This window comes from Argentina anserina, chromosome 4, assembly GCF_933775445.1.
Source record: "Argentina anserina chromosome 4, drPotAnse1.1, whole genome shotgun sequence".
NCBI classification, from domain to species: Eukaryota; Viridiplantae; Streptophyta; class Magnoliopsida; order Rosales; family Rosaceae; genus Argentina; species Argentina anserina.
In genome coordinates, this window is record NC_065875.1 from 479,982 (window position 1) to 507,282 (window position 27,301).

At 38.4% G+C, this 27,301-nt stretch overlaps 3 protein-coding genes, 1 long non-coding RNA gene and 1 pseudogene across 11 annotated transcripts; 1 reads left to right on the forward strand and 4 right to left on the reverse strand.

Moving 5' to 3' along the window:
• Window positions 1-14: 14 nt before the first annotated feature.
• Window positions 15-1,989, reverse strand: LOC126791619 (uncharacterized). Its single transcript, XR_007671836.1, has 3 exons — window positions 1,867-1,989; window positions 1,347-1,410; window positions 15-119 (listed from the first exon to the last, which is right to left on the reverse strand). It is a non-coding gene; the product is annotated as an uncharacterized LOC126791619 (long non-coding RNA).
• An 857-nt stretch (window positions 1,990-2,846) lies between these two features.
• On the reverse strand, window positions 2,847-4,144 carry LOC126791772 (pentatricopeptide repeat-containing protein At3g22670, mitochondrial-like). Its single transcript, XM_050518245.1, is given in 5 exon segments — window positions 2,847-3,451; window positions 3,453-3,585; window positions 3,588-3,745; window positions 3,747-3,986; window positions 3,988-4,144. Coding segments are annotated over 5 exon segments (1,116 nt in total). The 5' UTR covers window positions 4,140-4,144; the 3' UTR covers window positions 2,847-3,018.
• A 576-nt stretch (window positions 4,145-4,720) lies between these two features.
• LOC126790285 (protein RDM1) lies at window positions 4,721-12,825 on the forward strand. 8 transcript variants are annotated; one of them, XM_050516465.1, is made up of 6 exons: window positions 4,721-4,865; window positions 5,220-5,462; window positions 5,724-5,970; window positions 6,078-6,218; window positions 6,438-6,495; window positions 6,573-6,922. In XM_050516465.1, the coding sequence occupies exons 2-6, from the start codon at window positions 5,287-5,289 to the stop codon at window positions 6,704-6,706; spliced, it is 756 nt and encodes a 251-aa protein (XP_050372422.1). In that variant the 5' UTR covers window positions 4,721-4,865; window positions 5,220-5,286; the 3' UTR covers window positions 6,707-6,922. The 8 variants fall into 8 exon arrangements, with proteins under 8 accessions (XP_050372422.1, XP_050372424.1, XP_050372427.1 ...); XM_050516467.1 differs by having other exon boundaries at window positions 5,268-5,462; XM_050516466.1 differs by lacking the exon at window positions 4,721-4,865 and adding an exon at window positions 4,886-4,989.
• Window positions 12,826-13,198: 373 nt separating this feature from the next.
• Window positions 13,199-14,978, reverse strand: LOC126790286 (flavanone 3-dioxygenase 2-like; annotated as a pseudogene).
• A 3,692-nt stretch (window positions 14,979-18,670) lies between these two features.
• On the reverse strand, window positions 18,671-24,957 carry LOC126791134 (disease resistance protein RPV1-like). The gene is made up of 10 exons (XM_050517540.1): window positions 24,295-24,957; window positions 23,089-24,205; window positions 22,614-22,907; window positions 21,325-22,487; window positions 21,172-21,231; window positions 20,644-20,906; window positions 20,138-20,266; window positions 19,829-19,971; window positions 19,656-19,715; window positions 18,671-19,517 (listed from the first exon to the last, which is right to left on the reverse strand). Exons 1-4 carry the CDS (start codon window positions 24,816-24,818, stop codon window positions 21,420-21,422), a joined length of 3,003 nt encoding a protein of 1,000 aa, XP_050373497.1. The 5' UTR covers window positions 24,819-24,957; the 3' UTR covers window positions 18,671-19,517; window positions 19,656-19,715; window positions 19,829-19,971; window positions 20,138-20,266; window positions 20,644-20,906; window positions 21,172-21,231; window positions 21,325-21,419.
• Window positions 24,958-27,301: the final 2,344 nt, after the last annotated feature.

Consider the following 27,301-nt stretch of genomic DNA (forward strand, 5'->3'; position numbering starts at 1 on the left):
AAATGTATAATCCTCACAAGATAGTCACACAAAATCCTCACATAAGCTGGAGATAAATAACTTCAAGTCCTCTGAGTGGTCCGTCAATTCCCGCTAATCCACACCTGCGGAGTTATCCACTACACCATCGAATTGGTGCACCGGGATTGTAAATACAAACCCGGTAAGCTTTACAGCTCGTATGAGTAAAATGAAAATATATAACTCGCATATCAATATATACGAAAATTCACAAATCAAACAAATATAAATGCACTCATGAGTCAGTGGACGGCCCATCTAGTTGTCCCAAAGAAATATGAAATAAAACGCTCATGAGAAATTAAGTAACCCTTCTGGTTACCCAAATGCATTTATATTACGGGTACCAAGAACGCTGGTACACATCTGTTACCCCTCTCGTAATACACCGCCGACGTTGGATAGCCACCCGCTACCCAACATCCAAAACAATCTGAGTACCCATGAGCAGATAACCACCCGTTACCTCACATGCAGTACTAAGGCAGACAGACTAGAGCTCTAACTGTATCGTAACTTTCGCCTGGCCAAAGGCTAGGTTCCGACTTGCCAAACACGTACAATAATCTCACATCATATTGTACCAATCACGTCCGAAGACAAATCAACATTTTAACAATCTCAATGTTAAAAATCACGTACAATAATCTCACATCATATTGTACCAAAAATCATGTCCGAAGACAAATCAACATTTTAACAATCTCAATGTTAAAATCACGTACAATAATCTCACATCATATTGTACCAAAAATCATGTCCGAAGACAAATCAATATTTTAACAAACTCAATGTTAAAATCACGTACAATAATCTCACATCATATTGTACAAATCAAAATCACATGCTCGATATTTAAATCTCGTCATCGAAATGACATAAATCACGATAAAATCATAACAGTATATTATATAGCAAACTATATATATATGTACATATTTACCATTTATACAATATATATATAATCCATTATATCGTATACATGTCATATTTCATAAACACGTCCGAAGACAAAAACTCGTCCGAAGACAAAACATTTTAACAAACTCATGTTAAAACCACGTACAATAATCACACCTCATATTGTACAAAAATCACATCACATGCTCAACATTTAATTCTCGTCATTTGAAATGACCAATTCCAATGAATTCATAACAGTATATAATATAGCAAACTATATATATATGTACTTATTACCATTTATACGATATATACGTAATCCACTATATTGTATACGTGTCGTAATTCAATATTAAAAACTCTTGCAAAAATCTTGGAATCACCGCAAGGGTAAATTCGTAAATAAGTGAGATTTTACTCACCTTCTTTCCTGCGTGCAACTTCCACGACCCTGAAAGTAATTTCCTCACTCGTTTCGTCAGTCACCTAATAGCACGATAAATGCTTAGAAAATGATACTTAAAATATCAGGTGACGAGTTCAGCACAGCTAAATGTTGTTCATAAAACATTGTTCACGGAACACTGTTCATGTTTACTAATCACTGTTTACAGTTACTGTTTTACCAAAACACTGTTCAAAGTTAATGTTGTACCATGATACTGTTCACATTTACTGTTACAGATCACTATTCACAGTTACTGTTGCAGATCACTATTCATGCGGAGTTACTATTCCCAGTTGCTATTCATTCGGCGTTACTGTTCACCGACGCCACCAATCATCACCAAATTTCACCACCACAACCTAAACAACATTTTCAACAACTTCCTAGTTGACACCAAGGTCTAAATCCGAGTCTAAACAGTCCAAACAACGAAGAACATGAAATCGGCACTATTCACAAACCCTAGAAATTGAAATTTTGATTCGGGTACTTACACTTCGATTTGGCTCGATTCCTTTTGTGGGAATGTTGCTGGGACTGAGACAAGCAAAACCCCCCAAGAATCTTGAGCCATGGTGGCCGGAGGAGGAGGCGCCGCCACAGCAGTAACTTCCGGCGGTTGCTACACCGTGTGTGGTTGTCGCCGGAGTGCAAGGCGTAATCCAAAAGATGGAGCTCGTCGAGCCCGTCAGTTTGATAGGTGGCACGACACCAGGCGACGTCGGATGGTGGAGAAATCGGCCAGAGAAGGTTTTTGGGTCGGGTGAACAGTATCCGAGCTCGGGTGAACAGTACCCCGATCTGATTTTTAGAAAAAATCTGATTTTCTGATTTTTAATCTCCTCTCCTTCCTTTTATACTATTTCCAAAATCGGAAACGAACTTCAGACGTTAATAACTTTTGCATCCGACGTCTGATTCGAACGCATGACGTGTCCACAAATTCGTATCGATGAGCTCTACGACTTTCGTGAAGGAAGTTTTTGCAACCGAGCGACGGAATAAAAGTCGATCTATACGTTGCGGTAACGTTACGTTTTCTAATTAAACGATCCGAGAACGTTTCCGTTTTTGTTTTGAAATGTTGCAAACCTCCAATTGTCGTCTTGAATTAATTTCACAAGTTTAACATTTAAAAAAAAACTCGACATTTAGTTTCTAAAAATTCGGGTTATTACAAGTCATTCCCAGACCGAGAGCTGGCATCTTCACAGAGGTCCATCTGCCACATGTGAGCTTACCTGCAATTCACATTGATTTCTTGGTTCTTGCTTGCTTGATGTTCATTGTTCACTCTACTTCAATATTGTAGGTTGATTGAAGAGTTTCTAGAGATTTGGTCTGCAAATGCACGATCCCAAGGTCAAGATATTAGGCTCACATACTACCCTTAAAATCCCTGTTGTCCCAAAAAGCCAGACCCTATATATATATGAGACACTTATCATCCCCTATTGATCTATTCATTCCCTTCTCTGCTCAGTTAGATCATGCAGATGCTTCAGAAAACACTGAATTCTTTGAGATCTTCACCTTCAATCAAGTTCTCAGATTAATAAGCTCCAATCTTTCAAGAAAAGCTTGTCGCGTCTCATTTGTTTCATATTTTTGCCTTTATCAGAATGTATAGTTGCTAATGGTAACCATTATATTGTTTCAGGAGGAGTTTCGTTGCCTTTCTCTTTTGCCTGCAACATCAACTTCTCAATATCCTTCTTCCTTTCCTCCATACTCTTCTCCCGTAATTCCTCTATCAACATCTTGTATGTGCTGTCCTTGGGAACAAATCCCTTCAGTACCATCTCCTCAAACAAGGCACAAGCGTTTTTGAGTTTACCATTCTTGCACATCCCACGTACCAAGAGCGCATAGGTTCCAGCATCGATACTTATGTCATTCATAAACATGTGGTCTAACAAAAAGTAGAGCACCTTCATCCTCTTCTTTCTGCAGCACATCTTCAACAATGGGGCATATGTCTGAACATCCGGCTTGCACGAATCCTCATCCATTTCCTTCAGCAACTTGAGAGCACCCTCTTCCTGCGAATGCTCGCAAGCACAAGAAATCAGGGTGTTAGGATATAACATCCGCTTTTACACCCTGCTTTTCCATGTCCTCGACCACTTCTTGAACATCCCTAAGCCTACCGGCTTGAAAATCCGGGCGAAAACCTTGCCTCTCCATCTCCTCCATTGAGCTCCTAGTAACATCCACCCATGTATCAGAACATTAAAACTATGATCATTCACCGATATAGCTTCCTTTAACTCCAAGAAAGCTTCTTGTGCAAGCTCAACACTCCTCTCCTTCACCAATGCACTCAAAAGAGTGTTCAATGCCACAACATCTTTCCTCAATCCGAAAAGAGTGTTCACTGGACACCTCAAAATCGAATCTTTCCAACGCGTCGGCTGCGTTTTCCGGCGAGGGGTACCGGAGTTTGAGGATTGTACTGATGCTCTGGAGGCAGTCGGAGTCGAAAGTTGAGGGCTTGGGGGGTTTGGCGGGGTGGTTTAGGTTGTGGGTCTCGATCCAGTTGGCCAGAGAAGGGATGACGAAGTCGTCGTTGTCGGAAGAAGAAGAAGAAGGTGGGAGTTTTGGGTGGTTGGAGTACGAACTTGACCCAGGTTGGAAGCTCCGGTGACTCGGGTTGGACATGGGTTGGGTCGAGTGTGGTGCAGAGAGGGTTTAGGAAGTGACGCAGGGAATTGATGTGGGTTTTTGAAGTTGAATGGAGCTTGAGATTGTGCAGCCTTGTGAGCATTTTCGGGTGAGGGCAAAAGTGTCATAAAACTAATGAAGGAGGGAGCAAAGCTTTATAAAACGAAACGAAGGAGAAGGTTTTATGAAAATGACAAATTTAACCATTTTGGGGCATTCTTAAACCCTACCAGACTACCAATTTGCTTTTTAGTAGAAATGATTGAGGTTTTACACCTCCACTGGATGAAGCTATCAAAGGTTTTTGTGACTCATGGACCTCCATTTGAGGCTTAAAAGAAATCAAATGTTAAATCTCTCCAAGTCTTAGATTTTCTTTTTCACTTATTATTTCGTGTTAAGGATTATCTGTGAATGATTTAAGTGAAATACAAACAAATGACCCGAGGTCATAGGCTCATAGCGTTGAAGCATAATATCACCTTAGAAACCTGGATTTGATTTAAAAAAAAAAATAGACTTATGTCATGTACATGTCTTGACTTGTAGGGCAAGGATGGGGGTATACTCTTAAGCAATCATTTGCAACGAATATCTGTCGGATACCATTTCGCATTTTACTACTAGAGCTTCAAACCTTTCTTCGTGTAAGAAAAAAGATGGTGCCAACTATTTCATAATTCCTAGCCATTCGCCACAAAATAAAAAAAACTTACATGAATTGAAACAAGAAATAACTGCGGCGTGTTGGTGAAATTGGCACTGCGCCGCTGTCACATTCTCACCCAACAACAAGAACAGCAGCAATTCTCTTTCTCTTTTTCACAAGGTCAGTCCCTCTCTCTTTTTCTCTTTCTCAGCTAATTTTGACTCGTTTCTTGTTCTTGCTTTCTGGGTACTTCTTGTGTTCTAAAGCTTTCTGGGAACTGGGTTCTTTTCTTTTCCGATTTTGGGTACAAGGGGAGTGTTCGGATGAAGTACTTTCTTGCCTTATGTGTCTTAATCTAATTAGGTTTCCTCATTGAAATAGATTTACATTTTTGTACTTGATTAAGATTCCTGATATTCCGGGATTCATCTATGTAATGCCTATATATATATATATATATATATATGCTCATATATCGTGAGAAACATATCTCCGGTGTTCGTTTAACTACTGGGTGGCTATTTTTTAGTCCAGGTCTGAACATCCGCCGCTATTCTCTTCTTTTCTTCTTCGGTTATACAGACCTCCCCGTCTAATCAAGATGAACAACTTCATCAAGCTCTGCTCGCTCAACGCCGTGAGATCCCTCCGCCACTCTCAGTCGCCGGCGGCGACGCTCCGGACCATGACCACCTGCAATTCGCTCCTCCGCAGCCACTCGATTGCGCCCACCCCGCCTTTTTTTTATGAATACCTCCGACACTTGCCTGAATACAGGTAATTTCTGATTTTACAAGTATCACGTAATTCTGAATTTCTGATTTCGGTGGGTGCTAGGATTTAGCGTTGGTCTTGTTAAGATCATCTCCAACAGTAGCATCTATTAAATTGCTATATTGAGTAACAATGTTATTTCTGAAATAATTTCTAAATATTATGTTCAAATCTGAGGCTTGCCTGAAAGTACCAAGATAGGATTTAGGGTCAGTTTGGTATAGATAAAGCTTTCCCAATAATTCAATTGACAATTATGTGCAGCTACCCTAAGTTTGATCTTCCAAAGAATTGGGGTCATCTTACTGTGCCGGAAGATAAAGCTTATGTGATTGAGCGCTTTAGGGAATACCATCGGGCACTGCACGCTGGGTCTCATTTTTTAATTCCACTAGTTGACAAAGTTGCTTTCATATATTCACTCAAAGAGGAGGTCTTTCATCTACCAGAGTTCATACACTTTATCGTGGATGGCCAGAGGGTGTACGCTAATGGTGTTATCCACCTAACGGTGGGATTTCACATTCTTAAACTGATAATGGTGAGCTTTAATGTAATGGTTTGACTTAAAAATGGGACACTGAAAGTTTCTATTTCCATTTCCTTTCGTTGATGCAGATTGTCGAGCCCCTTTATGTCTCCAGAAGATGTGGTGGCCGTCCTTTCAAACGCGTGCTTTCATATGCTCATACCATCATGTGCTCTGAAATTATAGACAGCTCTCTTGAGTGTATTGAAAAGCTCGAACAACATATACAAGTATGTTTGTCTTCCTTATCTGATGTTGAAAATATGTGAATTGTTGTTGGTAAGATTTTATGTAAATAAGAGTTTAGTAACTTTGTTCTCATTTTAAACTAGAATTATAGGTAATACTATGATTTCTTTAGTTTGAATCTTGCTTAGTTGCTATTATTTGTTATTTTCATCCAAATGATACTGATATCTTAACCCAATGGGTCAACTATTATTTTGTAGAAAAATATCACCAGCGTTGTATCGGAATTTGGGGTCGAATGCACGCAGTGTAGAATTAGTAAGACATAAATTTTGCAAATTATTTTTACTCATCTATGTTGAAATGTTGTTTTACGCTGCCATACTTGTTTTCAGGGGTCAAAGCCGAGGAGTTTTACCAAGCAAAGGAAGAGATCCGAGATCCGGAAATCTTTACAAAGGTGTGGCCAGAAGAGTTGAACGAGGAAGCATTTAATAATTTAAAAAAATTTATAAATCTAGACGCCTGAATTGGTCATGTCCAAAACAAGGATATCAAGAAGTTTCTTGATTGCATCTGTGATAGTGAGAGGTTCCTAATGAAGGCTGTTTATGTTTTATGTGGTATTGCCGAACTAGTTTACTAGTACGGACTTCCGTAGTTTTCTTAATGTTGTGGACAACTTCAAAATTTTGGTTACATTTTTGGTGATCGAAATAATATCTAATGTTTCATATGGGTATGAATGCCAATTTATTGTGTAATCTGGTTGGTTATTAACTGCCTTATATATGTCTATGAATGCCAAATCTTTTGAGTTCTATATTTTTTGTGTACTCGGCGGCGTTCGACATTTCCATTGCAACTGCAGCGGGTAGCCGGGCAATAACACCACCCTGTATATTCACTATATATTAGACGCGCTATAGGTGGTAAATAAGGAAACGGGTCGGGTTGCCAGGTGTTGGGTTTTGTTGCGCCTTTTCTTCTACGTGTCGCTTCCATTCTTTTTCTTTTGAATCAGTACACACAGAGAGGGCCTGCCGGCCTGGCATCTGAGACGAAGTCTGCAAGAGAAGTAAAGAGGAGAGAAACCGGTCGGCAAAGTACTGCTGGTTTTTGGTTGTGTTGCCTTCCCATTATGTTTCTACTTGTATGGAGATTTATTGCCAACTGGTTTGTGTGAGTGTGTTAGTGTTATATGCATATTATTTTCTGATTTTTGTTTTTATTTTCTATAAGTATTTTCAATTCTTCATGCTGATATGGCTATACGGGAGAGTTCAAAACCTGGGATGTTACATATAATTTCTTACAGGTAACATGCAAGGTGATAAAGCTGATTATCAAGCTGTGTCTTAGTTTAGGGTCATTTTAATAGAATTGGTATCGTCAATAGGGCTTTTGTGCAAGTATTATCAGAGGCATATTACTATAGTACTGTACAGAATCTAAGTTAAAGTGGCTAAAGGAAAAAGAATGGATTTAAAATAGAAGTGGGAAATAAAAGAATAACGAAGCACTGGTAAAACATTGGTTGTCTAGGACCAGTTTAAGGAAAATGGGATTGTTTGCTTCGGCTTCTATGAAGTGCTACATATGTGTAAAAATGGTTGGGAGTGCTTGTCGTGATGAAGATGTATGAGTTGTATTGGCCAGGATACATATACAGAGAAGATTTTACAGGCAGTGGCTCACATGGGGAAGCAGGTGCCATTTTGGAACTTCTATTTAAGGGGAGTAGTATAGAATTGAGTGAAAGAATGAGAGATATATTATTCTGATCAGCTTGCGTGGGCAATTATTCTCTTTTGTCAGGGGTAGTTTTTGTCAGACAATGTATGATATTTTATCATTTTATGTATGATATTTTTGTAGAGTGCCTATGTAACGTTCAATATATATAAAAAAGGAAAAAAAATTGTAAAGTCTTCTACCCACTCTTCTGCTCATTTACTATCATCTCGTTTATGCATTTTCAATATATTTGATTTGTTAGCATGGAAGTTTCAGTTGACGTTTAGGAATCCTTCTAAATTTGCGTTTATCTTAAAATGAAAATGATTAGACTGATAATATGACCAAATGTATTCCGATGTGCATTAATCAACTAAAATTATTTCATTGAAAAGAAGTAACCAACTTCTGAGAGTTACTCATTAACAGCTTTCTAAATTTATGATCAATCAAGCATGTCCAACTCTATTCAACCAGTAAACAAAGTATAGGCCTACACCTGTTTGGAGAAAAAAAAAACGGGCGTTTTCAATATATACACTCAAACTCAAACAGCAGCTGGCTTCAACTTCTATATGAAAGTTGCACTCCTGCATACCACTATATAAAAGTTCCAATGTCTTGGTCTATATGGTCTACTTGACTCTTTGATGTTTCATATTTTCAGTTTGCTGCATGCCTGCATCTAAGGTGTTCGATGTAATGCCTACCAGACCACAAAAACCAATAGAAAGAAGGGTAGTTTATAATATGAATTGTTTCCATTCATTAGATTTAAAAACATTTCAACTGTATATTTTGTTCTTTTTTTTTTTGGTTGAATAAGAACACAATTATTTTCAATGTGGCCTCAACTTAGTTCTTCTATTACTTGATTTTTTCCATTCCTCTTGCAACTGGATTTGAAGGCTTTTCTATAGTGTGAGTTCTGGAAGAACCATAATTGATGCCTTTATTCTTGTAATGAGAGTGGAAGCAAGATGATTGATATCTTACGGAAGCGACATCTTCTTCCTAACCTTCTTTCTTCGAAATGAAATAATAGTTCATTCACATTTTTGAAGGCATACATTTCAAGACTTAAAATGCTATGAGAGCAACTGCTAAATATATTTATGATTACTACTATAAATAATGCAACATCAACTTAATTCTTCTATTACTTGATCTTTTATCATTCTTCCTACAATAGGCTGATTGAGTACATGGCTAAATAAAAAATGTGTAGCATCATGAGTTACACTAACTACAGACCACAACCCTTATATTTGCCCTAAATGATGATGCAAATGGAATAACAAGTAAAAAAAAAAAGATGAGCTACTAAACTGATGCACACTACCAATATTATCATACAATCTCTATATCAAAATTGAGATGCACAACAATGTACGTTAATAGATGAAATAACATCAAAACAATGCATTTCAAAACTCCTTTCACTTAATATATCATGAGATGATTATATCACAAACAAACATGTGATCAAAATAATAAAAAATCATTATCGTCAAAGTGAAAATCAAAAGGGTCCAATTTACCAAAGCATGAGAAATCCACCGCAAACTAACAACACTACTAAATCATGTATACTTAAAGTCAAATTTTCTATGAGTCAGTTTTGCACTTTGTGCATTGAATAATTTTCCATGAGTTAAAGGCTCTGTTAACTCACACGTCACAACGCACAAATCACAAAAACAAAGCACGCTATGTGAGTAAGAGCCGCTGGTGAAGGTCCACTAATGGCGTCAGTGTTTTTGACCTTAACACCATTGGTGGGGTAATTTCGCTGCGGCGTGTTGGTGAAATTGGCAACTGCGCCTTTTATAGCTAAATTGCTTTCATCTTTCTGCCACATGCTCACAGTCTCACTCTTTGACCCAACAGCAAGAACAGCAGCACACTCAATTCTCTTTTTCACAAGGTCAGTCACTCTCTCTTTTTATCTTTCTCTGCTAATTTTGACTCGTTTCTTGTTCTTGCTTTCTGGGTAATTCTTGTGTTCTAAAGCTTTCTGGGAACTGGGTTATTTTTCTTTTCCGATTTTGGGTAAAGACCCATAAACAGATAACCCAGAAAGTTTGTTTCTTTCTTTGTGATTTGGATGAAAGAATTTTTGTGGTTGTTGGATGTTTACAAAGCTGCATGCAAATTGGATTAGGCAAATGCGCAGAGATGAGTTGATTGATGAGTTCAAGAAATCTTTTTGTATGAACTATGAGGATAGAGAAGAATTGTTGTGTCTAGAGTGTGAGTGGCTCTGGTTCATGTTAGATTTATCTGTTTGGTTTTATATAATGGCAAGAAGAAAGATGTGTAGGTTATGATTGAATAGAATGAGTAGCTTATCTGCTTACGGTTTTGTTTGATGTCCTATTGATGCGAATTCTAAGTTAGTCTTGTATACAGGTTTACAGTTTATAGATCATGAAGAGGCCATATCCATCAAATGAACCCATAACGGTTGATGTTATATCATCAGATGACTCGTCTTCCTCAGATGCAGAGATGGAAGTCACCACTGAGTATGATGATAGCAAGCAGTTAACATCTGAAGGTACTTGCACAATAGAGCCTTTTCTTGCTGAAATTACTCAACAGTAGTTAAATTGTACTGTAATTCAGAATTATTTGTGACTTTGCACCCGCATCGATGTATGTTTCTTCATAGAGTATCAATGATTCTGTAGTCCGATTGAGCTTGTAACCAGTAACTTTCCCATTAATGTCTTCACTTGTAAGTTTGGAGAAATTTATTCTTAGAGTTTTTTTCACCAACAGTCCCTCAACTCTGGTGTACCTACCAATGTGATACCTCAACTCTTAATCGTACCAATGTGATACCCAGACTCTAGTATTGCTATCATTGAAGTACTTCCGTTAGTTTTTTTTAACTTTTCCGTTATCTTGGTGACGTGGCAGTTACGTGAGGCCCACAAAGAGGGTTAAAAGAGAAAATTAACCTCATCTGAGAGGAGCAATGTTTTTCCCGCCCTTTACCTTGAGAAAGACACCCAACAATTCCAATTTTGGCGCCAATTTTCCCTCCCTACTCCTTAATTTGTGTCTCTTATCTAAACTAAAGAACTACCGCTAACCAATCGACCACAATCTGATAAAACCTAGATCAATCTCATTTTCTATTTTTACCCTAGCACTTGTTAAACTAACAGAATAAATATAGAAATTTATATGGAACATCTCATTTTCACAATCTCATAAGAATAAAAACACATAACTTAACGAAATTCAAATACATGTTTAAGTATCATTAGTTGCCACCTTTTATGTTGATCTGCCATGATTTTTACTTGTAAGAACTAATGGTACATGTAGTTGAATTTCGTTAAGCCAGAGGGAATAATACCAGCAGATAAAGCATTGTACTAATGGTACTTAAAAGTTCTTACAAGCAAAAATCATGGCAGATCAACATAAAATGTGGCAACTAATGGTACTTAAACATGTATTTGAATTTCGTTAAGTTATGTGTTTTTATATTCTTATGAGATTGTGGAAATGAGATGTTCCATATAAATTTTTATATTTATTCTGTTAGTTTAACAAGTGCTAGGGTAAAAATAGAAAATGAGATTGATCTAGGTTTTATCAGATTGTGGTCGACTGGTTGGCGGTAGTTCTTTAGTTTAGATAAGAGACACAAATTAAGGAGTAGGGAGGGAAAATTGGCGCCAAAATTGGAATTGTTGGGTGTCTTTCTCAAGGTAAAGGGCGGGAAAAACATTGCTCCTCTCAGATGAGGTTAATTTTGTCTTTTAACCCTCTTTGTGGGCCTCACGTAACTGCCACGTCACCAAGATAACGGAAAAGTTAAAAAAAAAACTAACGGAAGTACTTCAATGATAGCAATACTAGAGTCTGGGTATCACATTGGTACGATTAAGAGTTGAGGTATCACATTGGTAGGTACACCAGAATTGAGGGACTGTTGGTGAAAAAAACTCTTATTCTTAAGAACTGGAAAATCATGCCCCTTTAGCTCGTTTAGATTATTTTCATTAATGCCATGGACAAATCATCAATCTTTTAAATGCCTGATCCAAGCTAAGCAAATGCAGTGCTGCTTGTTTTGGTGAATGTGATTAGTAGTTTGACATCTTTTGCTTCTGGGAATATTTCAGCAAGTGTGTTTGGGTGTGGTTGTAGTTATTTGCTCTAATATTTGGAGCTATCATTCACTAAATGAGTATTGCCAATGTATGAGAACTTATTTCAAAAACACGAGTGACCAACGTTCATGTATCTGGCATTCTGAGAAGTTTTTTTATATCTAGAGCTATGTTGATTCCCTATGTTGCTGTTGCATTGATTTTATAGCTTTGTTTCCTTATAGGACCCCCTAAGTTATCTAAAAATGCTCTAACTTACAGGCGCTTTGATGAGAAGGGCAGAGATGTATCAGGACTACATGAAGCACATCCCTATCCCAACACACCGTGGTTCTGTTATTCCATTTACCTCATGGATGGGTTTAAGTAAATCCATTAAGCAGCTTTATGGACAACCTCTGCATTACCTCACCAATATTCAGTTAAGACAGTGGGACCAACTAAGGATCGGCAGTGAAGACGAATTCAGGCCCTTGGATGCCATCATTCATCCCTGTAAAGCAGAAGCTGCCGTCTGGCTCATTGAAGAAGTTCACCGAAACACCTCATCTCATCATCATGTAGCCAATCTGTGGCTATCTGATCCAATGCACCATGCCTATGTTGATTCCATCTTTCCCCAATTAGACAGTAGCTCGTGAAAGGGTGAAAGGCCTTTTACTTTGCTATATTTTTCTTGTTAAATTTTGTCATGTAAATTCTTTTTGGCTAAATTCAAACGTATTTTCCTTTACATCCCTTATAAGCTTGCAAAAAGCCTCAACTAACGTGCACACAATAGACATGACATAGGGATGTTCATGATAATAGAAAAAAGCGACTGAAATATGTTATATTGTGAGCTTTGAAGCAGCTTCTGAGGTAGATTGTCGATTTGGGTAAGGTCTTTGTGTAGGTATGTACTGTTATATAGTTAAGTTTAAGCATCATCTACACCATGTGCTACTGCAGAATAAGGATATTAGGAAGACTAGGGCATTCTATCTTTAATGTTGAAGCAAGACAGGGAAGTTAATAGTATGTTTTCCCTTCTGCAAACTATTTGTATTTTGGAACTCTCTGGAGCTAGTAATCACAATTTAATCTACCTTAAACTTGTATTTATTAACATCATGAGCTAAACTCGTGTAATCTCCTGCTTCCTCAAATATTTATCACAAGTGTGATACCATAATAGTATAAGAAGTGCTTATATCTTTGAACTCTTTTTGCAGTGAATCTACCACAGCCAGGACTCTTGTGGCTTAGGTAGGAGATATAATTCCACATAAAGCAACAAGACATTATTCAAAGTCACAAGAATGTTGGATTATTTATGCCCTCTTAATCGTTCACTACTTCACTCCACCAGCATCAACCGCTAGCTAAATTTGGACTTTAAAAGGCTCAAGTACCACTTCGGTGTTGCCCTGCTTCATTAGGTAGTTCGAAAGAAACTCTTTTTTTTTTAACAGTCACGGTTCCTCAAAGGCTTTCTAGGCCCAAGAGACTAATCCGCCGGCCCATGTGAAATGGTCCAGCCCTGCATTGCAGCAGGGCGCCTAGCCATTTTTGCTGGCTTCGTGAGTCGAACCAAGACTGGGGAGCAAAACCCGACAAGGCAAGACCACTACACCAACTTGCAATGGTTGAAGAAACTCTTTGAATTGGAAGCACTTATAGAGTTGGGGACTGCTTCCATTGATAAGAGCTGTTGCAGGTTGTACATGACAATCTTGGGAAGGTGCAATGAAAAATGCATCAGAGGTCCGAGAATTACTAGAATTCGACACTGCTCGATGTTCAGCACACTTCAGCTTCCCATTACTTATTATCTGCATCCTAAGTAAACCAAAAGCATTGCCATTGTAAAGAAGAGTGATTGATTTGCTATGATTTTCAGCACAAGAAAACTTGGTGATGTACCTGTAACTGGTATCCTATGTTAACCACAAGTCCGTTTGGAAGAGGTTCCACACCAATCCATTCCCCATCCTTCAAAACTTGGAGACCATGTACTGATGTACATCCCCTTGAAGCAGTATTGTGACGAGGTTTGGGTCACAGTGTTTAGTTAGTATTAATGTCAAACCTGGTTCTGGGCAAGGTGGATAGCAATTAACTGACAGTAGAGTCTCTTGGCTAAGTGCAGCACCAAAGTGCCCATATCCGATCCCAAGTCCTTCACTGATCAACTCCAAAATGCTCAAAACTACTTTCCTCACTTCGGTGGAATATTTGCCAACATGCTCTCTGAAAATATCATAAATTTCTAGCAGTCATTACATGAATATATATTTAGTTACTTAAAATGACAGCATATACGTCATGCAGGGATTGCAGGCTTACCGATATTTAAGCGGTTGTTCAGGCCAAAGTGGAATGAATTTTTCTAAAGGATGACAAGGGTGTAGGAGGGCATCGCGCCAGAGATGAAGATTCTCCCTATCATAGTTGCCAGTACTTGTTATGAGTCTGCAGAGTTGATTGGGGTCCTCGGTGATTAACCTTGCCTTGGCCTCTGGAGGCAACGCAAAAAACTCCCTGAATACATCCATGGTGTCATTCAACAAATTTTTTGATATGCCATGGTTGATTACCTGCATAATTCATGAATAACCTTCAGAAGCGGATGATGCAATAAGCATACATATGCTATATAGTAAGTAAAAGTTGATGCACAATTAAAAAACATGTAAGACTAGATATTGAAGCCAGCCTCAATAACCTGAAAGAATCCAAACTCTTGGCTAGCCTCAAGTATTTGCTTAACTATTCGAGTTCGATCATGACCTTCTGCTGCACCACCACTAAGATCAATCACTGGAATGTTGTCAGATGAAGGAAGAGTGCTAAGCTTCCCTGGTCTTGCATCGAGTGGGAAGATGTAAGTTTCAGCCTCTCAGGCAAGGGTTGAGCACTATTGTACCAGCTAGAAACAAGCTTCTCCATTGGTTTTGCCCAATGTGTTAAAACTTTCAGTGTGATCTCACAATGATGAATATTGATTGAAGGGAAGTACTATATCATAAAGCCGGCCATCTGATAATGGTTTGTAATTCCACAAAGTCTTGCACATAAAAAAATAACAGATACCGATTAACAAATTTAAATTCATAGAATCTGACTATTTATGTATATGTTAAACAGATGCCACTTTTTTTTTTGGTCAATAAACAGATGCCACTTCAACCATAACATATCCAATTGTTGTGAACAGAAAGACCATAGAACCAGCTGAATATGGAAGTGCTTGATTAATGAATATCGTATAGGATTGTGTAGATGGTCTTCTGCTTGGCATTGATCTATCAATTTTGGAGAAGAATTCTATGGTATAAGGTCATTGTCATGGCTTTGTTTATAACTAAGGCCTTGTTTATAACTAAGAATTCTATGAATAAGTTCGTGTTTATACTTATTTTCTAACACTTGAAAGGGCTAGCATACGCTTGGCAGCCAATGTAAAAATCGGTCAATGTAGCAATGGATAATTCTATATAATCTTTAGAATTAAATGATGATGATATAACTTTAAGCAGTTAAGCACACATAGATAGAGAAGGTGAAAGTTGAAGCTAGCTAGAAAGGCTGGATTTTGAAGCCTGCAGCCATAGTAACCTGAAAAAAAATCCAAATTCTCGGCAAGACGATCAAGCATATGCAGATCATGACCTTCTGCTCCACCTTCACCAAGATCAATCACTGGAATGCTGTCGGATGAAGGAAGAGTGCTAACTAAGTCCCACCGGTCTTGCATCCTGTGGGAATATGCAAATCTGAGGCAGAAGCTGTACATTTACTAGCGGGGTAGAAAAAAAGCTTCTCCATTTGTTTTTGGTTGATTTTATGTGTAAGGAAAGTATATACTTTAATGTGTGCCTTGGTCAACAGGAATAGTTGTTTTTTTTAAAGTATTGTTCCTTACACTTACCTAAATGAATTCTTTGTGATCTTTTATAAATAGATACATCACCAACATGTGCATTAACTCATATATTATATTTAAGGCGCGTCAACGGCCCCGACACATAAGTAATGGGTCCGAGTCGGACCTTAGTAAATTTAAATAAGTGACGGACCAGCCTGAGGCAGTTATTTTCACAAATATGTAGATCCAAGCTCGCCCACCTAAAGCGGGCCTTGTAAGCTTTTACAGACCGAGCCATGCAGGCTTGTATTAGAAAAAAAAAACATAATACTCTAATTTAAGGGTTTGAAGCAATAAAAGAATTATTACAAAAAAAATCACAAATAAATTATAGTTTCGAAATATTGTCGATCGACACCAGTAGATGTGATCAATATATATATTTAGGGACCCTGTAAAAATTTCATCAGTTTTGAACTTGGTTTGACCGTCTGTACCTATGGTTAACAAAAAAAGATGCGTTTTGACATAATAAAACCTCATTGACCAGAGCTTTGCTAAATGAGTTTCCTCATTGCGACCACGCACAATCGGTGACAAAATTAGGTGATTTTTAAATATGTAAATAACTTTCTGCATTCGCATCTTGGTAATGGGTCCCCCCTTAAGGTATATTAGTGTTATTTTTGGTTTACCGAAAATTCCGACTGTCAAACGAGGTTCGAATTGGATGAAATTTTAAAATGGTCACTAAATATATATACCGATCAAATCAAATGGTGTCGATCGATTCCGAGAAGTTTCTTTCATATAGTCGTTTCATAATGGGATAGTTTTATTATAAAACTAATATAAAGGTTATGATACATTAGTGAACACTTAGGCGATCGCCAACTCCAGTTCGAAATATGGTCGATCGACATAGCAGATGTGATTGGTATATATATATTTAGGGACCCCATAAAAATTTCATCCGTTTTGGACATGGTTTGACCGTTCGTACCTACGGTCAACTAAAAAAGAGGCGTTTTGACATATTGAAACCACATTGACCGGGGCTTTGCTAAATGAGTTTCCTAAGTGCGACCGCGCACGATAGGTAACAAAAATTAGGTGATTTCAGATATGGAAACGGCTTTCGGCGTTCGCATCTTTGTAATGGGTTCTCCCTTATAGAGCATATTAGTGGTGTTTTCGGTTTATCGGAAATTCCGACGGTCAAACGAGGTCTGAATTAGATGAAATTTTTACAGGGTCACTAAATATATATGCCGATCTCATCGAATGGTGTCGATCGATCCCGAGAAGTTTATTTCATATATTCGTTTCATAATGCAATAGTTTTATTATAAACCTAATATAAAGGTTATGATACATTAGTGGACACTTCAGGGATTGATAACTCCAGTTCGAAATATGGTTGATTGACACCGGTAGATGTGATAAGTATATATATTTAGGGAACCAGTAAAAATTTCGTTTGTTTTGGACATTGTTTGACCGTGCGTACCTACGGTCAACTAAAAAAGAGGCGTTTTGACATATTAAAATCCTCATTGACCGGGGCGTTGCCAAATAAGTTTTCTTGGTGTGACCACACGCAATCATTGAGAAAAGCTAGGTGATTTCAGATATGCAAACTGTTTTTGGTGTTCGCATTTTGGTAATGGGTCTTCATTTATGACATATTAGTGTTGTTTTCGGTTTATCGAAAATTTCGACGGTCAGACGAGGTCCGAATTAGATGAAATTTTTACAGGGTCACTAAATATATATACCGATTATATCGGGTGGTGTCGATCGATCCCAAGAAGTTTCCTTCATATATTTTCTTCATAATGCGATAGTTTTATTATAAATCTAATAAAATATGTATGTATAATATTTTATTATTTGACAGGTTTTTACAGGCCAGGCCTTGCGGGCTTTCTTGCGGGCCGGGCCTGGTTTCACTCCTCTAATCTAAGCCGGCCCTCTACCCACGGAAGCGGGATTTGACGGGCTTTCTCACGGGCCGGACATGGTAAAAACTCATCGGGCTTGCGGGTCTCCGCTGGCTTTTCGGATCCGCGGGCTAAATGATGAGGCCTAATTATATTGTAGAAGATTTCTCTACAACATGGGAAAGATTGGTTTGGGTGAACACATATCTGTGATGAACGGACCGCCGTTTTGGCTAAGAGATGGAACAACTTGTGGACTAGTTGCATTACGACTATTACCAACCTTGACTTCGACATGTACGACTACCCTTCATCATGGATTAACTATGGTGTTTTCGTCAGGTTCGTTGATCGGGTGTTGGCCTTACGCGACTCTTCATTAGACATGAGAAGATTTCGTGTTGGTTGGGTGCATTGTGAAGATTTCTCTATTATTGATCGTTGGATACAGGCTGCGGTCAAGGCTAATGTTGTTGAGCTTGATGTTTCTTTTCGTGTGGAATGTCATGAACCTGGCTTGTCGCGTCCTTTCGAAAAGCCTCCAAGAGTCCAAGTGTTTTTACCTGCAACTCACTGGTGGCTTTGATGGTCGAATCAAATTATCTTACCTATTCTCTTCCTGAGACAGGTTGTTGTTTCCCAAATGAATGTGCCTCCATCATTCTTCTGGTTATGATTCTGACCGTGCCTCAAAGGAAAATCTTTTCTGTAGCCGCCCTGTACTTGAAGAGTTGATTATAGAAGCACATCATGACAAAGACAAATATTATTATGAGAAGATGTTGGATTGAATTTCAACATCTCTGCACCTGAATTGAGGACATTAACGAGCGTAATTACAGAACAAGAATTACAAGATGATTATTATGATGAATGTGCTGCTGAAGGTGGGGTGCCATGCAATTTCCTTATCGACGCCCCGAAACTTGAAAACCTTTCTGTTGCCGGAAATGTTATGTCAAGGTATTATTGGGAAAACTCAAACTTGTTAGTTCAAGCCAAAGTTCAACTCCAAGACTTTGAGGAAGCTTCTGCTGACCGTGTTGCTGAGTTCCTCCATGGTATTTCTAGTGTCATCAGATATATGACCATCTCAGTTCCTGATTTTGAGCCCGATTTGCTTCATGCTTTTAGTAATCTGATCAAGCTAGATCTGGTTTTCAATAAGAAGTAGCAGAGAACTACCATGAACTGGCTAGCAGACGTGCTTAACAAATCGCCTAATCTGGAATCTCTTGTCTTAGACTTTGCAAACGCAGAAGCGGATGCTTCGCATCGACCAGAGTTTGTGCCTACTTGTTTGGCTTAAAAGCTCAAGACTCTTTCCATAAAGGGATTCAAAGGAACACCGAATGAGATTGACATGGCGAAGTATTTGTTACGCTATGGTGAAGTTCTAGATAAGATGACTGTTTCTTGTGCAAGTTGTTCTCATACTGGTGGTGCAAAGGAGAAAATCATTTAAAAAGGGTTCGACGGCATGTCTGGTTGATTTTATCTAAGATGTTGATTAATTGTTATTCTTTTTCTCAAAGGTCGACACATACGGTCATACCAATTGATCAGCTTTGCTGAATAGATATGTTGGACAGAGCCAGACCTGGAGCAGCCTCTAAAGAGACTCATGATACTTGCTTATGACTCTTGAAAACCCTCATCAACCACAACATATGATCTCTGCCACAGAATACAAGTAGTCAGAATGTTTCAAGAATAATTAGAAATCATATTTTCCATCAGTCAAAGCAACCGTATATTAAGAACAGAATTCTTTCGTGTTATAAGTACTTAGTAAAATGTGGTCATGTTTCTTACGTTGCCAATACAGCTTGGTAATGGTAGTCCAGCTTGCTGCTAGCTACTGATTATGTGCTGCTGCATTGATGCAAATAGTTAATGCAAATAGTCATGTTTCTGATATCATGTGCTAGCATCAATGCCTCAATTCCAACCAAAAGATAGAAGAGGGGAGAAGAAAACTTGCTTACCTGTGCACAGGGCTCGGAAACTTTCTACTTTTAGGACTAATCCACAAAAAAGGCCAAATCCAACCCGACCAACAGCTTCACCAGTAATGTCTTTAAAAAAAAAAAACAATTCGTTGTAACTTTGGCTAGCAGCTGCTCCTCACCTCCAAAAACCAAACAAAGAACATGAACTATAAATCAATCCTGTTTTCTCAAACTATGCCACTCTCTTTGGTTTCCCTTTATGTAAAGTGAAAATCTTCTAATCCATCCAATTCAACTTGCATTACGAATTCATAGAATAGAAGTGGAGAAAGAGAAAACACTCACAGTAGCTTTATAGTTAATCCACACCATTCTTTGAGGCTTCACAAAAAATGATGCACGACGAGGCGTGCAATTGAATAATACACTAGTCATCGTCTGTAACCTTTCACCAAAGAAAGCTTTGGAATTCACCTGTAGATGACAAGCAAAAGGATCATGATTACTACGTCTTTTCTAAAAGTAGACAGGATACAAACATGGAGCAGACTTTCTTTATGAAATTGGGTGCAATTTGAGAACTTAAATATAAACGAGACAATGATGAAATCGCCAGTCTAGATATTAAGTGAGGGAATTCTAAATGTTGAAATGATTTTACTAAACGGGGTTTTGAGTTCTGCAACATGTCGGATTAGTGGAATAAACCTTAAACTGAAGTTAAAACACCGTGTTATTCAGAAACAACCTTGCATAGAGAACAACAGCAGTATCATGGAGATAATTTCACTGCTTCAGAAGTTAAAAAGAAATGGAAAAGAAAGAGATAATAAGATGACATGTGAACTTACCGATTCTAAGAAGTTGGAGAGGGCCTGCATCAGCATCTAAACCATAAAAGCTTCTTCATCATCATCTTCTATCAACAGTGTCAACGAGCCTCAGAGTTTGCTGGAAGCTCCGGAAATTTTTTGAGTCTCTTGCAATCCCACAAGTAAAGCCACCTCAAGCTAAAAATTCTGGAACAACAGTTGCTCGGCTGGAAATTTAAACTTTCTCTTAATGATACTCCTACATTTAAATCCATAGGTATCAGTAGAGGGTACTCCTGTCCCTGGAACCGTTTCACAGGAATAATAAGTTTTGTTATTAAAGTGAGGTATTTTTCAATGTTGTATTGATATTACATAACAGATTTCTGAAAGATGTACTATTAAGATGCCATAAATCATAATATATACACACTTGATATGCTGAAACAAACACTCATACAATACAATACACACCAGCATCAGGGAGATAGTTTACTGCTTCAGAAGTTAGAAACGTTGGAAAATTCTAACGAAAAAAAAAACTAAAAAGGTGACATATGGACTTACAGATTGACCAACACCATGAAGAAGCCCTGCATCAGCCTCTTGTTTGCCTCATGCGGAACCCTGAAAAGTGTTCTTGTTGAGCTCTGGCACACGCAAAGCTTCAAGTTTGATGTATAGGAGGGTGGAAGTTCAGAGAGGTTTGCTCACACTTACATGCGTAAATCATATTATTGTCTCAACTTTGAAGTGGATGGTATAGACAAACACAGTTACTGGTTCCTTTCAAATGTCGGAGGAAGTGAACCGGTTCAGAAGAAATTAAGCCTTGGCATCTCACGTGCTGGACGAATAGATACCGGTTCAGAAGAGAAAGAAAGCCATGACGTTGGAATTGACTTGATCAAGTTGAAGGAAGCTCCTGTGTAGTAAATTAGGTTTGGTGGAAGCTCTGGAATATCTCGGAGTCTCTTGCAACCCTCTAAGGAAAGCCACCGCAAGTTTCCACTTTTCCTGATGCAGTCAGGAAGACTGACAATATTGTTTCTTGAAAGATCAAGTTGCTCTATTGTTTCCCAGCAATTAAGAGTAATAAGGAAATCACAATCTGATAAATTGCATCCTCTGAGGGCGAACCAACGTAAACTCGGAAGTGATAGTGAGCAATCATCAGTGTAGGTATTTGTTGGAAATCTTACAAGTTTTGAGCAGTTAGAAAGATGAAGCTTCTCCAAATTTTGCAAGTCGTAAATGCTGCTTGGTAGAGTTGTAAGATTTTTGCAACCATTGAGGAACAACCATTCAAGTCCAATGAGATTTCCAATTGACTGGTCCAATTCTCTGATATCAGTACGTTCTAGAAAAAGTTGTCTCAAAGAATCCATCTGCATTGGAATTGCTGGAAATGTAGCCAGTTTTGAGCATCCACTCACATCAAGAACCTTAAGATTGTGCAACTCATATATATCAGACGGCAGAGTTGTAAGATCATGACAATTCACTAGTTTCAACTCCTCCAGGCCAATAAGATTTGTAATGGACGCAGGCAATTCTTTAATCCAAGTGCCTGATAGATCCAAATTTGTTAATGAATCCAGCTCTTCCCCCACTTCTGAAAACTCCTGAAGCTTACAATGGTTAATAGAAATAGTTTTCATAGATTTCCAGTGGATTTTTCTCGGAAACATAATTAGATTAGAACAGCGGTTAACATTCAAGGAAACAAGGTTACCAAGAAATCCAACGGAATCAGGAACCTCAACTAAACTGATACACTCAGATAGATCTAACTCTTTCAAGGAGGGGATCCTACTGAAGTCTGGGAGTTGAGTCAACGATTTACACCCCCTTAAATTTATACATGTAAGCCCTGAAAGATTCTGCATGTCAAAAGAAGAAGGAAGAGATTAACAAAGTGGAGGCAGTACTTTACTACACAGTTATTTGATATTTTTATCTTTTTATTAAAAACGTCTCAAATAAAGTAGAAAATTAGAGCAAAGTACCTTACGCCCTTCCCATAGTCGTGTCAGTCCCCAGCTGTCAGGAATATTGAGCTTTACAAGTTTGTTTGCACAAAACTCGGACGGGAAGGATTGCAATGGACATTGAGGCCAATCAAGCCACCTCAACTGATTGGACATATAATCAATGCATCCAGAGAAATGTTCATATTTCAAGTCCTTACCCATAGAAATATATTTCAAACTCTTCATTTCGGAGAAACTTTTAGCATTCAAAGATATTGTAGATGATAGCCACAAAAACTGGCCATGGATGGCTATAATTTTATTTGTCCCCTACAGTAAAAGAAAGCAATTATATTACCCTAGAAACATTTATGGTTGTAATATATAACCGATACAAAAGAACAGCAATTTCTAGTGGAAGCACTCAATAAAGTTATCTTCAAGGTCTTAATAAGAAATTATATTCAATGTAAAATGTTTCCCGAATTCAAAACATCACTAATATACTTACTGTATTATTTGTTAGTACGTGATCGGCATCTTTTGCACTCCACACTCTGCTGCGCTCCCCAGGTTCATCAGGTGACTCTTGATACACAATGTCTTTACCAATTTCTTCTATCAAGTCATGCATCCAAATCCTTTCTTCACTCCCCTTCCCATCAATTCTTATTAAGGCCTTTTCTTGGAGTTGTGCTATACCCTTCACTGATTTGAGGTCATAGCAAGCATCTAGTATAGGTTTCACATCATCTACAAGCTTGCCCTTGAAGAAACAAGCAATATCAAGAAAATGTCTTTTCAACTCTACCCCCAGAGCATCATAACTTATTTTGAGCACGACGCTTATCTCTCTATGAGGATCTTCTCCCCTACATCTATCTAATGTAGCCTTCCACTCCTCTCTGCTTCTACGATACAGATGAGAGCCTAAAACTACCAAAGCTAATGGAAGGCCTTGGGCATAGCTTACTGCACGTCGTGCAAGTTCGAGGTAATCGTCTGGAGGTCTAATTCTTTTGAATGCATTCAAGCTAAACAACTCCAAAGCACGATAATAATTTAACATTTTGACCTCATATACTTCATCAACGTCATGAGCTTTTAACAAACGTGTATCTCTTGTTGTTATGAGAACTCTACTGCCTGGCCCAAAACATTCAGGGGACGGAGCTAACCTCTGTAATTGGCTAGAATGACTCACATCATCAAGAACTAACAGAACCTTTTTATGTCGCATCCTTGCCTTTATAAAACCGACTCCTTGATTAACACTGGTCACCTTCAAAGTTGAGTCCTTTGAGATATCAAACAAAAGTCTGTCTTGTAATTGTTCTAGGCCATTTGAATTAGATCTTACATCTTCCAAGAAACAGCTACCTTCAAACTCATGGCGAATTGAATTAAACACATTTTTGGCAATTGTGGTCTTTCCTATTCCACCAGGCCCCCATATACCTACCATACGAACATTAACATTTTCCTTCGTCAACTGTAAAAGTTGGATGACATATTTTGTACAAGAGCCTAATCCAACTGGATGTGTGGCTACGTGCAACTCACATGAAGGGTTTACTACTCGGGCGGACAACTCCCCAACAATCTTCTTAATAAATTTGGCCTCGTACCTAAGAATTTAAAGACATATGTACCAAATGTTGATATCAAATACTTCAAACTTATATTTAACAAGGTTATGAAGGGATTAAAGACATACTCGCCATCCTTGTAAGGCCAACCAGACAAATCTGCTGCTTCCGTAAGAGCTGCTTTCCACTTCTCCATGCTATCCTTGTGTTTGTGTTGATCAAGCTTAGCAAATGCCTTCCCGAAAGCGCCTCTCTGGTATCGTACGTCTGAAGGATCCACCTTGTAAAAAACTGATCTGACCTCTTGCCCTTTTGATTTTCTGCATTCAAGTATCTTGACCAGTTCATCTAAGCACCACCTTGACGAAGCATAGTTTTGCGAGAAGACGACAACTGAAACTCTGGACTCCTCAATTGCTTTGACAAGGGCTGATGATATTTCTTCTCCTCTCCGGAGCTCATCATCAATGAAGGTCTTGATTCCTTTCTCATACAAAGCGCTGTGCAAATGATCTGTAAAACCATAGCGAGTATCCTCACCCCGAAAGCTCAGGAAGACCTCGTAGGTGTAATGATTTGGCTGATCAGTAGATAAAGGTGGGAGAGATGTAGATGAAGAACTGGCTGCTGCTTGAGCGGCCGGAGAAGCCATATTCCGCTTGCTTGGCTTTACTCGATCCTACTGATCTGCCTTCCTTGAGTTCTTTTGTTTCAAAGATTGAGTACTGAGATCCCAGCTCTCAATGGGAGAGTGAGGTTGAAATGAGAACCCTATGATCGTTTTGCTTTCTTTTGCAAACACCTTATCTCAATAGTCAATAGTCAATACAACATCCTTCAACTCTACATTGTCTCTCGTAAGCATTTCATAACACACCTTGCAGCAGGCACAATCCAGTCCCCCATTCTGCATAGAAATGAGTCAAAGAACATTCCCAATAAACACATGTTCCTCCATGCTCATAACACATTGTCGAGAAAGCCACCATCGGCAGTTGCACTAGTCACAATTGATCCATTGTTTGTTGTTCGTGTTCGAACGAACAAGTCGAGGCTTTTCGGGCCGCATGTGGTGATGGGCTTGGTGACATCAGAGGGTCTGTGGCTGAGGCAAAGCACCGTCTTATGATTGGGCATTCCCACAAAATGACAGTTCTAACCTTGAAGTCGGTACGATGACAACGTAGCAGTAGTTGGACTGGTTTTGATTTAGAACTACCCAAACTAGGAAATGATACAGAAACAGTGACACCCAGAGTTTCTTAGCACAAATTAAGCACAATCATACCACAAGGAGAAGACATGGGCATGAATAATGATACAGAAACAGTGACACCCAGAGTTTCTTAGCACAAATTAAGCACAATCATACCACAAGGAGAAGACATGGGCATGAATAATCAGCTCTAAGCTTCTTTATCATATATATTATATTGGTGTAAGGGTGTATTGGTTCCGCTCAAAAGTACTATTTACAATTCAGAATGTCATGGTGTCAGAGTAAGAATAGCCTTGACATCAGAGACGAGTGATTGTGCAATGCTAGGTCACGATTGGTACTCCACGAATGCCTTTAAGAAATTACCCTCTCCATGGTTGAATGTTTTTCGTACTCTATTTTTTTCCGTATCCTCCGCATTTTTAATACTTGGTAACTTAATCTTCAAGATAGTGAAATTCAGAAGTAACCCTGGTTTCCCCCTGTGGCACATCATATAAAAGACATGTTAGTTAGATCAATTTATTATTTACAAAGACTTTAGAGTTTAGAGTTTTAGAATAAAAGTTATAAAACTGATATGCCTGCAGCCTGTCTAGGAAAATTTAGCTGAAAGTGACTTCCATCTACTCAATCCATGGACCATTTGGATACTGCGATACAATGCTCTCTGAACATGATATGTTTTCATCAAATTGCAGAAAATAACATCAAGGCACTTGAGCATAGAAGTACAAGAAAATAAGTACATGCAAGAGTACAACGAAGAGCGCAATGTCTATACTCCCCACTGGAAATGGAAAAGCAACTAAAATGCTCGATATTAATAAACTAGAGACATAGTAACACAGTCAACAGCTGAAATCTACGAAAATGAATCAAATGGATCAGAAATTAGTTGACTTGGAATCTTCATAATTATATGCTTCTGCGTTGCCTAATATATATTGTAACGACCCTAAAATTTCGAGCCTAAAAACTCAAAATTTCAAAGTCGTTAGAACACCAAAAACAATCTCAATGAAATCGAAATCATTTTAATGTCACAGTGGATCACCTCTGAGTTTAAAATATAACTCAGTCAAGCCGATTATTACAAACCCAAATGATAATTCAACATATAACAATGAAATTGTATAATCCTCACAACAACCTCACAAATAAAATTACACCAAATCTCACACACAATCCATGCTAGAACCTCACCACTACTGGATGCGAATGACTTCGAGTCTTCGGAGTCGTCACTCAATTACCACTACTCAGCACGTGCGGAAGTATCCCCTACACCATTGAAATTGGTGCACCGGGATTGCAACACAAACCCGGTAAGCTTTACAGCTCGTATGAGTAAAATATTAATATAACTCCAGTCTCATAAAAAGACACAACTCCACATCAACACAGTATAAATGAAAATCATGAGAAAACGAGCAACCCATCTGGTTACTCTAATACTTTCACAAAATGGTAACTAATGAGCGCTGGTACACATCTGTTACCCCTCACTTAGTATACCGATGATGTTGGGTAACCACCCGCCACCCAACATCCAAAACAAGCTGAGTACTCATGAGCAGATAACCACCCGTTACCTCCCATGCAGTACTATGGCAGACAAACTAGAGCTCTAACTGTATCGTAACCTTCGCCCGGCCAAAGGCTAGGTTCCGACTTGCCGAACATGTACAATAATCTCACATCATATTGTACCACACATCACGTCCGAAGACAAATCACAATATTTAACATTCTCCGTGATAAAATCATGTACAATAATCACTCATCATATTGTACGTTTTAAAACTTTCACGATATCACCACAATAAAAATCATAACAGTATATTATATAGAAAACTATATATATTCGTATTTATTTACCATTTATACAATATATACATAGTCCACTATATCCT

Bases quoted from the DNA above. Each gene is read 5' to 3' on its own strand.
- LOC126790285 (XM_050516465.1), top strand. From the start codon at position 5,287: ATGAACAACTTCATCAAGCTCTGCTCGCTCAACGCCGTGAGATCCCTC. The intron at 5,463-5,723 runs GTAATTTCTGAT...AATTATGTGCAG, and splicing joins CGACACTTGCCTGAATACAG to CTACCCTAAGTTTGATCTTC. The intron at 5,971-6,077 runs GTGGGATTTCAC...TCGTTGATGCAG, and splicing joins ATGGTGTTATCCACCTAACG to ATTGTCGAGCCCCTTTATGT.
- LOC126791134 (XM_050517540.1), bottom strand. From the start codon at position 24,818: ATGGCTTCTCCGGCCGCTCAAGCAGCAGCCAGTTCTTCATCTACATCT. The intron at 22,908-23,088 runs GTAAGTATATTA...CTTTTACTGTAG, and splicing joins ACGTACTAACAAATAATACA to GGGACAAATAAAATTATAGC. The intron at 22,488-22,613 runs GTACTTTGCTCT...TTTGACATGCAG, and splicing joins GACTATGGGAAGGGCGTAAG to AATCTTTCAGGGCTTACATG.